Raw genomic sequence first — 13,870 nt, 5'->3', positions numbered from 1 at the left:
ATAAAGCTAGCAGTTATCTTGGGTAAGAGCACGCTATGACACCAGTTGTGCTGAGAAAAGGGAGTAGTGTCTGTTCAGGTTAGTCAGGAGGAATGGCTTGTTGCAGGGTAGAAGAACTTAACGTAAATCTTCAGAAACCTGCTTGAGAAACTAAGACTCATCAGTTTTAAGAAAGCCCACCCTTTATTGTGGGTAAGAGTGCTTTATCTGGGGGGAATTTGGGGATGTGCATGTATTTGACTCTCTTGTACAAAGTCGAATTCATCTACTGTTGTACAAAATGGTGCTGCTCTATGCTGCACACTTCTGAGGATGTTAGTGATGATATCTAGATCCAAAATATCCTTCCACACGTTAGTAAAATGGCTCCAGATACAAAGCAAAACTGGATGTCTGAAAATCCAGCACTAAGAGGTCTTCTGCCACCATTCTTCAAGGGTAAGGTGCTGCTTCTATAACTGCATCTGTTTCTTGTGACTGGTAGAAGGAGACTTCTGATGGCTTAAGCTATCCAACAGAAAAATACAGAGCCTGCTGCTTGTATGGGCATCATAATTAAAAGCTATTAATGAACCAAAAATGCATAATTACTATAGAGCTGCCTAACTCTTAATGGAAATCTGAGACTTGCCTACCAAGTGAGATCCTTGTTGGAAGGATGGGAGTTGCTATTTGTTTTCCATGTAGTGAAGCTAAGGAGCTCTCTCCACGTGAGGTCATTTGAGTATCAACTGTGATAGCAGAACCTGCCACCTGAGGCTTTCCTAGGGACACTTGAGTGCCTGGAACATCCCTGTGTTCTTTCACTCTGCCACATGTGTTTCTCTTGCTTTCCTTTTATCCTTTTTCACACGTAACACTTGTCTCTGTGGACCACTCTGTAGGGACCACAGCCCTACCCACAGGGAGAGGCAGCCAACAGGCAGGTGATCAGCCTTTACCAACTATATTTGCAAGGCCTGACAACCCTGGAGAGTGCCCATCAGTCTCACTGGTCTTATTTTCTCTTTATCAGCATGGAGAGAGAAATGTTGATTACTGAGGTGGTGGATCTAGGAGTGGGACCGCATCCTCTTCTGCTCCAGCATCCATCCTGTGTAAAGAGACACTAAAAGCTGGTCCAGGAACTCTTTGATCCTCTCCTGCTGTCTCTTGGCACGTACAGTCTACTTTGTTCACTCACTAGAGGTGTAAGTGGTTTTTCGTGTCGGCAGCGTCTGATGCTTTTGAAGTGATAAGGGAGGTGGGTGGTTCCTGGGGAAGTCATCTTGGGAAAGGTGAGTTTTAGTTGAAATCTTGAAATTTTTTAGTCCTCCTTTGAACATTGGCTGGAGGTCTGCACATATCGGGAAGGGAGACCTTCCTGCACGCTTTGCAAAAAGGCTTCCGTGCCTGTCCAGTCCATGTAATTAAGCAGAATTGGGAATCACCATGTCAGCATGGAACTTCAGATTGCTCAAAAAGGTTTTGGAGTACAGGCTCTGAGTCCAGGGAGGAAGGCAAAGGCAAAGAGAAACTGTGTTACTGTTTTCCAGTCAGGGGAGAAGAAAAGAAAAAGGCAAAAAAATCAAGGTCTGATGAGGAGGGGAGTTACTAAGTTGTGAAATAGGAAGTTTGGAAGTTATTTCATGACTTGAGAAACAGAGGGAACGATCAGCATCATGAACATGGAAGGCACAGAACAGGCAGTGCCCCAGGCAAAAGGTATTTTCTATTCCTGGTGCTAAACTAGTATTAATGAAGAGCAAAGCCTAAAAAAAACACTCAGACCTTCAGGGTCCAGACAGAGAAGGCAGCTTTAGCCCTACTCGCCTGCTTACACCTTCAAGTAACTGTTTGCTTTCTATTCTTGCATTGAACTAATTGCAAAGTAATACACAGTTTTGAAGGGGCTGGAGTTGCTTTTGTAGACTTATGCTTGCTAATGTGCAGTAGCACACACCTGCTTGTAGCTGTCTGGATTTCTTAAAAAACTTAAATGTTTTAAAATCTCAGTGTGAAAGGGAATGTATGCTGAACACCCATATTCCCTGCCCTCTTCAGAAGAGAGTGGAGACTTAAGCTAAAGAGCTCTGCAAGATCTAGATACGTCATATTCCTTCCTTATAAAACTCCTGTACAAGAATGAAACAAGGCTTGGAAATATTTTAGGAAACAATACGTGGAATTTTTTTCCCAGAGATGGAATTTCTCTGGAATTCTCACTGTGACGCTTCCCCATTCACTTCCCTTCAGCTCCATACATTGAAGAGGAGGAGCTCAGAGAGACAAAAAGCTTCGCCTTTGCCCCCCTCTGCTGCAGCCCGGACCCTGCAGGACTGGGTCCTTTGTAGTTCCCAGTGTGGCTTATCCCCTGCCACTCACTCTGAGTGCTGCTGTCTAGCCTGTTATCTTTGCATGTTTTAGCACTCTGTTTATTGTTAGCTCCACTGAATCTCCTGTATAATGTGAGTTTCCTCTGTTGATATACAAGAAGAAAAGCTATATAAATATGAGGTTTGTAGAAACCTGCTCTGTGATTGGGGATCTGTGTAACTGGTGGCGAGACCAATGGTGGTACAGCTGAAACGGTTTTCAGCTTTTCTGAGCACGTATAACTTCTGCAGTGGTAGCAAAATCCCATATGTTCTCATAAAATCTAGTGTATTTTCCTGTGTACTTAATGTGTATTTAAGCACATTTGTTCTGTTTGTGATGCTGGCCTTAATGTATGTCTCGCCGCCATTCCTGCATTCAGTTCTCGCTGCTCTCAGGCCTTGACCAGTTTCATTCCACCTCCCAGAAATCCTCCTCCTGGATGTGCAGCAGAGAGATTGTCAAAGAGGGAGGGGGAAAAAGTGGCAAGAACAAAATAAAACAGGACCATCGAGCACCATCAGTCTTGTGACACCCTTCTTCACAGCGGTAGCTTCTCTGTGATGTTGCATCATTTCTAAAAATAGAATTTAACGTCCTTGGGGAAATGGCACTTGTCTTTTGTTCTGTAAAGTACCCGGTGTGTTTTGAGTTTCGCTTAAAAAAGCCCCGTAAAGTAGAAAATAGAGTGGGGTTTTAGATGCTTTATTTCCTTGTTCTTACACATGGTCCTGCTTCTTAGTGGCGATAGTAGACTTCAGAAGGTCCAGATGGCATTGCCTATTGCTCTTCAGAGCTAAAATAAAAGGTGAAGGGAGATTGTAGGAGACTGATACACCATCAGACTGTGCTAGGGGGATTTGTACAGAAGCATGTTGTTTTCTCTAGCGACAGGTGCTTCTTGCCTCCTGGTAGCTTAAAGAGAAAAATAATACCATGAGTAATTAAATGCAGGGAAAACAGACAGGATAGACTGATTGGAACAGTCTTTTGATGATAAGTCAAGGAAAATGACACAGGTAGGAGTGGAAAATACAGCTCAAAAGAGTGTCAGTTTGAGTCACAGGTACAATTTAAAGCATCATCTCAGTTGCCTTCCTGGGTCAGGCTGAGCTCTTCCAGTGCCTCTGATTTTTCCAGAACTGACTCAGAAAGACTCTTCAGAAGGAATAAAATACTAAAACTAAAAGGTTCTATGAAATTTTAGATGAGATTTGATCTTTCAGCTTACTGAAGCAGAGGGAAATTTTTACAATATATGGGAGCCTAGTCTACAAGGAGATGGTAAAAGACTTCACCACTCATGTGCATTGGGTTTGCATGGCAAGGTTTTGGTAGCAGGGGGGCTGCAGGAGTGGCTTCTGTGAGAAGCTGCTAGAAGCTTCCCCTATGTCCAACAGAGCCAATGCCAGCCAGCTCCAAGATGGGCCAGCCGGCTCCAAGATGGACCCGCCACTGGCCAAGGCCGAGCCCTTCAGCAATGGTGGTAGCACCTCTGGGATAACAGAAGGGGGGAAAAAAAGCTGCACAACAGCAACTGCAGCTGGAGAGAAGAGTGAGAATATGTGGGAGAAACAACCCTGTAGACACCAAGGTCAGTGAAGAAAGAGGAGGAGGAGGTACGCCAGGTGCCAGAGGGACCCCAGGCTGGAGCAGGGGAAGAGTGTGAGGAGTCCTGCCTCTGAAGAGGGTGGAGCGGCAGAGACAACGTGTGATGAACTGACTGCAACCCCCATTCCCCGTCCCCCTGTGCTGCTTGAGGGGGAGGAGGTAGAGAAAATCGGGAGCAAAGTTAAGCCCGGGAAGAAGGGAGGGGTGGGGGGAAGGTGTTTTAAGATTTAGGTTTTATTTCTCATTATCCTACTATGATTTGATTGGTAATTAATTTTTCCCCAAGTTGAGTCTGGTTTGCCCGTGATGGTAATTGCTGAGTGATCTCTCCCTGTCCTTATCGCAACCCACAAGCTTTTAGTTATATTTTCTCTCCCCTGTCCCGTTGAGGAGGGCAGTGATAGAGTGGCTTTGGTGGGCTGGTTTCCAGCTAGGGTCAACTCACCACACTATGTTTTGTAGAAGCTCAGCTGGCTGTGTGGGCCACCTTCACCGCCTCAGGTAGGGTTGTGGGCGTGTTATTTTCTCAACTGTGGACTTGGGTAAAGGTTCAGCATCAGCTTCCTGTCGTCTTCAACTTTCACACAATTGCAATAAAACAAAAAAGTCCCCGTGAGTCTGCACTCACAAGGGAGGTCCTGGAATGTGAACTAATGTGGCAAAAGGCAGAGGAGAGGGATCAGAATCCACAGAGAGAAGCAGTCTGTATCTGCTTGTAAGTTAAGTTTCTTTTCAGTTGATATTTCACTACTTGAATAGTTTATTGTGGACAAATCCCATCTTGAAACATCTCTGAAATGGTGCGGGAGGTGTGTTATACAGAGGCCTGGGTTTTGTCACACCAGGAACAGAGGGTGTGCGTGACCATATGGCCACGTCTGCATCGTGATCCAGGGCGTATTCGCCATGTGGAGCCTGGTGAACATTCACTAATGCCCACCTGGTAAATCCACCCCTGAAGTATTTACAAGGGTCATTTTTGTGGTGTTTCTTTTCCACCTCTGTGCTGTAGAGAAACAGTTGACAAATCATGACGGTGGGTGTAATGCTGATGAAAAAAAGGCTCAGAAACGGTTTAGTGGGAACCTGTGAAACCCCTGGAGTTACTGAGAATTTCCTCCTCCTCTCCACTGGAATGAACTTGAAGAAGAGATCACATCGTTAGTAGTACATCTTCTTATTTAGGTATTATAATTTTTGAGGTGCTGCATCATGTCCTTAGCTCATTGGAGAGTTTCAGTAAACCTTGACTGCAATTAGTTACATTCAAGGTGCATTTTTCAGACGCAGCGGAGAGGCGCAGCAGAAACTACACGTATTTCAGGGCAAACTCACGCCTCGCCTTCCTCGGGGGTAAGGCCGGGGATTTTGGAAGCGCTGCCAAGGATTTTGGAAGGATGGCTGTCAAGCCTTGCAGCCTCTATCACCGTCATCCGTAAAACACTGAGGGCCACGAGTGCGGGGGGGGCAAACGCGTCCGGTGTGAGGAGGCCCACGAAGTGGACGAGACGGAGCGGTCACCCGCGGGGGCGCGTCAGGGAAAGGCGCCTGTGGGGAAAGCGCAGCAGGCCCGAGAGCGAGGGCGGCCAGCAGGGCTCCTGGGCGAGGTGCTGAAGGGACGGCGGCGCTGAGGAGGCCCTGAGGACGCCGGGCCGGGGGCCGCGAAGCTGGCGGGCCCGGGGCGGGCGGCGGAGGCCCCTTGCCGGGCGGTGGGGAGGGGCGCGGGGCGCCGCGGCCCGGCGGCCATTTTGAGGAGGACAATACCCGCCGCACGGCAGGGCCCGCTGCGCCCGGCGGGCGGGCGGGGCGGGGCGCGCGCACGCAGGGCGGGCAGCGGCCGGGGCGCGCGCACGCTCCGCCTCCCGCCGCGTTATGTAACGGCCGGGGCGCGCGCGCGCTCCCTCCCCCCCAGCCCGTCCCCGCCCCCCCACCGCCCGTCGGGGCCCAATGAGCGGCGGGGCCGCGCCGGGGGGGGGGGCGGGGGAGAGCCCGGCGGACGGGGCGGGCGCGCGCACGCACGGGGGCAAGGCGCGGCCCCGCGGCAGTGCGTGCGCGCTCCCTTCCCCCCCCCGCCTTCCCCTCTCTCTCTCTCTCCCTCTCTCTCTCCTCTCTTCTCCGCCGCGCTCGGTCGTTTCTTCCCCCCCTTTGTGAGGCGCTCGGAGTGGCCCGGACATCGCTGACTCGCCATGGCCGACGAGAAGCCCAAGGTGAGGCAGGCGCCCCTCCCGCCCCCCCCCCCTCCGCCTCCCTCCCTCCCTCGCCCCCGCCGCCTCACTTCGCCCCTCAGGCGGCGGCGGCGGCGGCGGGAGGCCAGGGCCCGGCCGCGGGCCCGGCCCCGTCCAGCCAACGGCCTCTGCTCCGCCGCGCCGGCTTTGCGCGCCATTTTCCTGCGCACCCAGGCCGCGGCCGCCTTCCCGCCCCGCCGGGGGAGGGAGGCCGGGGCCGCAGCCTCCCGGGGCGGGCGGAGGATCCCCGGGGAGGGCGGCGGAGAAAGGGGGGGGCCGAGGGGGGCGAATCCGGGCTCCCTTCCCGCCCTCCTCGGGGAGAGAGGCAGGTCCGGAGGCGGTTGCTGCCGCTGCCTTCCTCCTCCTCCTCCTCCTCCTCCTCCTCGCGGGGCCGGATCCGGCCTCCCCTGCGCGGCTGGCTGTGGCCGGGGCTGGCTCGGGCGCAGCATCCCCGCTCGTATCCAGCCCTTCGCTGGGGCACTTGCCAGCCCCTTCCCATACGGTGCTGGCAGGAGCGCGCCGGGGCCTTTCCGCCGCGGGAGGGGCGGGCGGGCGGGCATCGCTCCCTGCCCCTTTTGTGCTGCCTCTCGCCCCGGCTCCCCTGCCCGCGGGAGGGGCTGCCCCGGGGTGGGGGGGCGGGCGCTCCTGCGGGCGGAGGGGAGCTTCGCTTTACAGCAGGAATTTAAAAAAAAAAAAAAACAACCACAGCGAGAAAACCCACAACCAGCCAACGCCGCCGTTCTTTTTTATTTTTTTTGGGTCGGGCCGTACCCCCCCGCCCCCCCTCTATTTTTAAACTGAGTTTGAAGGCGCCAGAAAATAATAAACGGCGGCGGGCCGGTGTGTCGGGGCCGTGGCCTGGAGCGTGGCATGCGGGGATCTGTCACATGGCGGGGACCCGCAGCCCGGCCGGGGCCATCCGACACCCTCGTTGCTTCTCTGGCCTCGGGTTGCTTCTCCTAAAGAAAACAAAGATGAAAATGCTGCTGGGCACCTCCGGAGCGGGTGCTGCTTAGGAGCTGGGTAGCGTTGAATCTTCTCTTTGCCTCTGCTGTTAACACTCTGGATCAGAACACGAGCAGTGGAGTTGAAAGTTGGTTCTCTGCAATTTCTGCGCGTGGCTTCTAATGGAAGAGAGAGGATCGGACTGCTTATTTAGGAGGGTTTTTTCTTAAACCCTTTCTGAAGGAGAAAGCTTGGTTCTTTTCAGATGTCACCTTTTCAAATACACTCCTTTAAAGTATCTTGGAAGTTTTCTTCAGAAGTACCTCAACTGATCTGAAAAAGTTTGATATATAGTAAGAAAGAGACATGCTAGTGGTTGAGATCATAGTTATAACATAAATAACTTTATTTCTTTGATGGGGAACTTTAGTGTTGCGTATTATTACGCCCTTGATAGAAATAACTTTTTTAAAACGTTGTAAAACAACTGGCCTAGTAAGTCTTCACTGCTACTTTGCATCTTAACCAATCTCAAGAATGACAACTAATATTAGTAGGCTTTGGGTTTTTTCGTGTGTGGCCTTTTTTTTTTTTCCAAATAAAAAGTACTGACCTTTATTTCCTAATTCAAAGTGTCGAGTTGGTAAACAGCTATAATATCTTTATTTCCTCCTTTTTAATGACCTGTTGCACTTTGGTAAAATGTTAACTTCTTGTTTCATACCTTTTCAAAAAGTGTTGTTTTTTTTCCTCAACAGGAAGGAGTGAAGACTGAAAACAATGACCACATTAATCTGAAGGTGGCAGGGCAAGATGGGTCTGTGGTGCAGTTTAAGATTAAGAGGCATACACCACTTAGTAAACTAATGAAAGCCTATTGTGAACGACAGGTATGGTTCTTGTATGATCAGGAGAACTGGTGTCTGGGGGAGAGGTGATCTCCATAGAGATAGATGAAGACAGTAGTCTTTAAACTATGTAAATATGCAAAATGATAAAGACTTAACAGAAACTAATTGTGTTGTGGAAAGTGTATTGTTCTTAGGATCTGTTATAGAGTGGACTGACAGGGTTGTGACAGGAAGTGAGTAAAATAAAGATCTGTTGTTATCTTTCTGAAAGCTGCATTATAGGTGTAGGCTCTTGGGAGGCAACTGTTACTCTAATGCTCAAAAATACCAGCATGGAAAAGGGTGGGTTAGGAACTGGCAGTACGAACTTAGGATAGAGAGTTGAGTGATAATCAGAAGTATTTTTATAACTCTGACTAAGTTCTTGGTCTGGTCATAGACTTCTGATTTATTAGCTTAGTATTATTGTATTGAGATGAGAGACTATCAATGAGTATTTCGGAGTTTAGAGCTGTTTAATGTCTAGCTTGAGAAGGAACTTGTACATTTAAAGGTGAGCTTTGTTTTTTCTCTTGTGGCCTAGTTGTCAAATTAATCTTCTGAGGGACAAAAAAAATGTATTTTGCTAGTGTAGTGGCAACTGCAGCCAACCTAGAACGTTGTGGGTGGCTATTGCAAGTTTTAAAAATGCCTGTATAACAGTAGTGCTATTTAACACTTTATTCTGAAGCTTTTGATTAGGAAAATTTTGTCTGCGCTGTCCATGATTTTTTAATGAATGTCTGCCTTTAAAAGATTCCATATCTACAAAAGTGTTTGGAATTGGGGAAGGTTTTTTTTAAACACAAATATTCAGTGATACAATCGAATGCAATAAAATCAGTATAAAATATTGAGGTAACTATTTTACCACCACGAAAAACAAACTCTAATTCACATACAGAGTGGTAAAACCTCTTCGGTTTACCCTTTGCCGCAATAGGATAGTGATATGAATAAAGACAGGGAAAATCAGCTCTTACTCAACATGTGAATACGTTCTTGTATGGGTATTCTGGGGATACATTAGTGAATGCTTGAGGCTGTGGGCTCATTTTTCCTACCTCTGTTGTACAAACTCATGTTATATTATGTAAATCACTGTGTATTGCTTTTTCCAAACAAAGTGCAGTTATATCTGTCTTTTTGGGAGTTTGAGGATTGGTTAATTGTTTATAAAGTCCTGGGAAGGATGATTTTAGAAGTACCATGCATACTTCAGTTACCTGGACACAAACAAAAGTAAGAATCTAAAACTTTTTGCCTAAATTTATAATCTGCCTTAAAAAACAAAACCAAAAAAACCCCAAAACAAAACCAGAAAAACGCAGGTGTCAGTTGGAGAGAAAAAAAAATATCTTTTGAATGGGAGATATTTCTTCTGATTTTGTTTTTAAGCTAGTAGGTATCGAAAGGATATTTCTGTGGAGATGGACTTGTCTTTAATTTTATTTCTTGGGTGGTTACTTCTCAAACGTTGTTTAAAAGCATTTGTTCTGCGTATTTCTAAAAATTAGATTTTGTTCGTGTTCCTAACTAGGCATACCTAATCTTAAAATCCTTAAGCTGCGGACTTCAGATTTAATTTTGGAGAGGTGGAAGCTGTGTATAATAGAGAATTTAGCAGCTTTAAAGAATGAAAATCATGTATTGCATGTAGTAGACCTAAAATGGAAGTAACTAAACCTTGAATGATACGTTTAGAAGATGAAGGCTATTCAGCTAGCATTTATTCAGCTCATAAAGTTGTCAGGAACCTGCAAAAAACCAACACTTTTGGAATAGGAAATACATATTTTAAGAAACACAATGTCGGAGAAAATGGCTCAAACCAAATGTTGCTGTGCAAAAATGTGTTGCTGCCATGACACTTAGCCACATGGTTTCCTTAAGATGATGTTCTGAGTGAACGCTGCAGAATCTTAGTCACGCTAGAGAAGGCGTTTTGCTGTGAACTATAAAGTCTTACCAAAAAGTTTACTCGTATTCTTTATTAAAATATTTTTCCTGACAAATCAACTTCTCAAAAATAATTACTACATTAAGTTTTCTTTTGTGTGTTACATCTGCTCTTGCATGGCTGAATGAAGGTTGCTTTTCCAATTCAGAGATGCCAAAGCAGCACCATGCAATACATTGGATTTACTTCAAAACCAACTAGACTTCTTGTATTTTTAGATACTCGAGAGAGAGAGTAGATAGAACTGGGAAAGAAGTAGACACCAATGTTCTTGGTTCTGGTTGTATCCTCAAACTTCATTCATCTTCCTCTGCAGAATGTAGTGTGCTGTAGAATACCTTTGAAAACTAACTAGTGAATTTGAAGCTTATGTTATTAGTCAAAGGGATTGTTGCTCTTTAGTTATCTTTTTGAATCCATTGGCTCAAGCAAGAATGAGAAGTAGTCTTCTGGGGATGGAAGAGGTCAGCAAAGTGACTATTATGTGGTAGAAATGCTAGTTTGAAATATTATTCAGTAGATTCTGGAAGTAGAAGATTCCTTTTTTTTTTTTTTTTTTTTTGAAAGTTCCAGCTGTGCATGGAAAAACTTTGTTCCATTGATTTTTTTGTTAGTGGGAATTCAAGGTCAAAAAGTTACCATTGCCTACTCTATTCTGATGCAGACTAATAGACGGTAATTGCATTTCTGGAAAAAATACTTTAGAATACCTTTGCTTTGGGGCAAGATCAAAAAGGAGTATGGAATATTACTGTTTGACATTTGTTAACCCAAGTGTTGCATTTAATTTTTAAGTGAATTATTATTAAAGAGCACTATAAAAATCCTGGCCTTTGGGGTGAGGCTTGTGTACTAGAAATTGCTTTAACTTACAGTGGGGGCACTGTTGCTTCTATTAGTTATTGGACACAGTGCAATTTTTAATACAAAACAGATTGCAAGGATTTGTAGTGAAATGCCTTAAAGACAGTGCATGAAGGGAGTATGAAAACTGTATCTTGCATTATGAATGGTGGCTTTTAATGATCATGCTGCAATTCCAGTGACAAGTTCAAGAGAAAACTTGTGAATACTTTTACACCAGGCTTACTTCCTTTTGTGTTACTTCTCTTTGTCCAGGGGTTGTCAATGAGGCAAATCAGATTCCGGTTCGATGGGCAGCCAATTAATGAAACAGACACACCTGCACAGGTAAACAACAGAAGCAAGACCAAAGAACTGTATTTGAAATTTGCTGCAGGAGTTGATGCTTCTGTTTCATATAAAATACTTGTGTAATTGCACATATTGGTGATAGAACTTGATCTTTTTTACCATTATTTGGGTATAACTAGTTTAGAATTACTGGAAATGGAATCTAAGACTTCTTGAGTGTTCTGAATAGTAAGTCAGTATCACTAATAAAAAAAATGAAGTACAGTGTACAGATGGCAAGTCTTGTAAAACTCACTTTATTGAGTCACAGCTCTGAGATAAGAATCGGTAAGTTAAGAATTGAGTTTTTCCTGAAGCAATGGCTTTATTTTTTTCTAAAAGCTTGCCAGGATGTTATCAAAGATCCTGTTTGCAAACTTGCATTTGTAATACAAAAGTCATTTTCTGTTATTTGTAAACTGAAGCTCTGTTTCAGCAGCATAAAATTAATGAATACTGTGAAGTTTGGGTTGTCTGTGACTGGTTAAAACGAAAGCCATTCCAATAACAGAACGGTTCACTGTGACTCTTGAGTATTTTTTTGTATTGCTCCACATAGCTGTGTTTAATCAGCCTTTCCAAGTGATACAGCTTTATATGCTTTTCAGAACCACTTGTTATGAAATAAGGGACTCTTGGTTTTAGAAGGCTTATGGTAGACCTGTATTTTCTTAGCAGTTGCTCCAAAGAATGTGCCTCTCATGGCCACAATCTGTGCAACTTTTTAACTTGGAATACTGATAATTGAGGCAACAGGGTGCTTTTCTCCCCATCCATGTTATGCTGAAGCTAAGGATCAGTCTATTTATAGCTGCGGTAAATGCCATAGACCAGTTTGTTTTCCTGGAGCAGAAATTGAGACTGTTTAGAAATATAACTTACGTTAGTTATAGCAGCTCCTTCAATCTTGGTACAGATTTTGTCAGTAGGTAACCTTAACATCCCAGGAATATCAACTGTAAAAATTACGGTGAAAAAAAGAGTTGTATCAATCAAGTATTGCTGTTCCTCATTGGCAGTTTGTTATGCGGTTGACCAGGTAAAGTGTTTTTAATTTTTTTGTGCTTGCTGATACTTGGTTTTACTGCCTGATTGGGCTAGGGGCCTTAATTATAGTCTGCTTTCTTTAGTGCTGTAGCTGAAGCCATTTGCACATTTCAACAACAACAACAAAGTGGAATTGTGGCAATGTCCTAAGGTAAACTGAGGAAGTAAATAGGAGAAAGAAGATGCAATAGCAAAATAGGCAACAGAATTAAAATATTATGAATGCTGATTTTTCCATAGGAGTCATACAGTGCACCCTGAAGTTACGCACTAGAATTCATTCTAGGACAACAGCTGTCGACTGGCACTTTTTTTTCCATGTAGTTTCTTTGCTTTTGGGTTATGGTGAAGTAAGTTAAATGTAAAAAGTGATGATGATGGAGGGGAGCAGGGCTGGTCTGGTTAAGTTTCATAAAAAGTAAACATGGAGATAGGAAATGTAAGAACAACCCAGCCTATAGTAGATATCTGAGAAGAGTTGAAAGCCTTTTTTCTCTTTTCTGCTGTAGTTGGAAATGGAGGATGAAGATACAATTGATGTGTTCCAGCAGCAAACAGGAGGAGTTTACTAAACAAACAAACACACAAAAAAAGAACCTGCTACTTTCCTCTCCAGAACTGTGCTCCCACAGGCAACACATTCACAATTAGAAAAATGAGACTTGGTTCAGCCACATCCTGACTACTGCAGTATAGTTTTCTCTCTTCTCTCTTTGATTTTTTTTTCCTATTCCTTCTATTGTACATAAAGTAACTGGTGTATGTGCACAGACATAATGCATATTTTTTTTAACTAAATGGCCAATGGTATGTTTTGATCAACATTTAATGGAGATGGGGTGGGAAAACAAACTGGTTCTGTGAAAATGCCCCTTTCTCCGTTAGTGGCATGCTCCTTCTACTTTTATCTTTATATTCCAGTAAGTTATTTTGCTCTCACTGTTTAAAAACAAAAACCTTGCATACCTTGTTTGATTGGATAATTTCAATGTTTTTCTTTTATCATTGTAAAACCAAGGACAATTTTATAACTTTTTTGTACGTAGCTGTTACATGTAGAGCAATCTCTGTCTAAGTAGGGGTAAATTACTCTAAAGAAAAAAAAAAAAAAAAAATCCTAGATAGTTTTCCCTTCAAGTAAAGCGTCTTGTTGTTTAAATAAACTTCTTGTTTAAAATAACCAGTTTTCTTTATTTTTCTGTGGAGTAATAGTACTCAGCACTTATTCCTTTCTCTGCAGCTTTTTATGCTTCTCAGTTCTCAGCTTTCTGTGTGGTAAGTAAACATAATCCCCCTTTTACAGTCAGAAGACTGTTGGAAAATGAAAGGCTTCCTTGAGACTTCTCAGTCAGTCCGTAGTTGAACTGGAAATAGAAGGCGGTTTTCTCTTCTTTTGGTGTTTTTTTTTGTGTGTGTATGTTCTGCTAAGCCAAAAATGTTTGATTAGGCAAACTGCAAAATACTGGACTACTTACTAATGCCTTTGGGTTGAGATCTTTTTGTCAGTTTTTTAGTAGAAGCATCATTATTGTTGTTACAGTAGCTTATTTAAAACTCTGTATTTGAATGCTTTTTGATGTAAACGTTAAGTTACAAAGAGCAAATAATTTTGTTAATCATTCAGTTTACCGTGGTATCAAATG

The 13,870-nt window shown here is 44.4% G+C and overlaps 1 protein-coding gene across 1 annotated transcript; it reads left to right on the top strand.

Moving 5' to 3' along the window:
- Positions 1–5,944: 5,944 nt before the first annotated feature.
- On the top strand, positions 5,945–12,823 carry SUMO2 (small ubiquitin like modifier 2). The gene is made up of 4 exons (XM_075044501.1): positions 5,945–6,173; positions 7,895–8,026; positions 11,106–11,177; positions 12,737–12,823. The coding sequence occupies exons 1-4, from the start codon at positions 6,153–6,155 to the stop codon at positions 12,797–12,799; spliced, it is 288 nt and encodes a 95-aa protein (XP_074900602.1). The 5' UTR covers positions 5,945–6,152; the 3' UTR covers positions 12,800–12,823.
- The last annotated feature ends 1,047 nt before the right edge of the window (positions 12,824–13,870 follow it).

The sequence above is a fragment of the Buteo buteo genome, chromosome 13 (genome assembly GCF_964188355.1).
Source record: "Buteo buteo chromosome 13, bButBut1.hap1.1, whole genome shotgun sequence".
Taxonomy (NCBI): domain Eukaryota; kingdom Metazoa; phylum Chordata; class Aves; order Accipitriformes; family Accipitridae; genus Buteo; species Buteo buteo.
Note: the sequence above shows the minus strand (reverse complement) of the source record. Positions and strands in the feature narration are given on the sequence as shown.

Coding starts and splice junctions, on each gene's coding strand:
- SUMO2 (XM_075044501.1), top strand. CDS start 6,153: ATGGCCGACGAGAAGCCCAAG. Junction 8,027..11,105: donor AAGCCTATTGTGAACGACAG/GTATGGTTCTTG, acceptor CTCTTTGTCCAG/GGGTTGTCAATGAGGCAAAT. Junction 11,178..12,736: donor AAACAGACACACCTGCACAG/GTAAACAACAGA, acceptor TTTCTGCTGTAG/TTGGAAATGGAGGATGAAGA.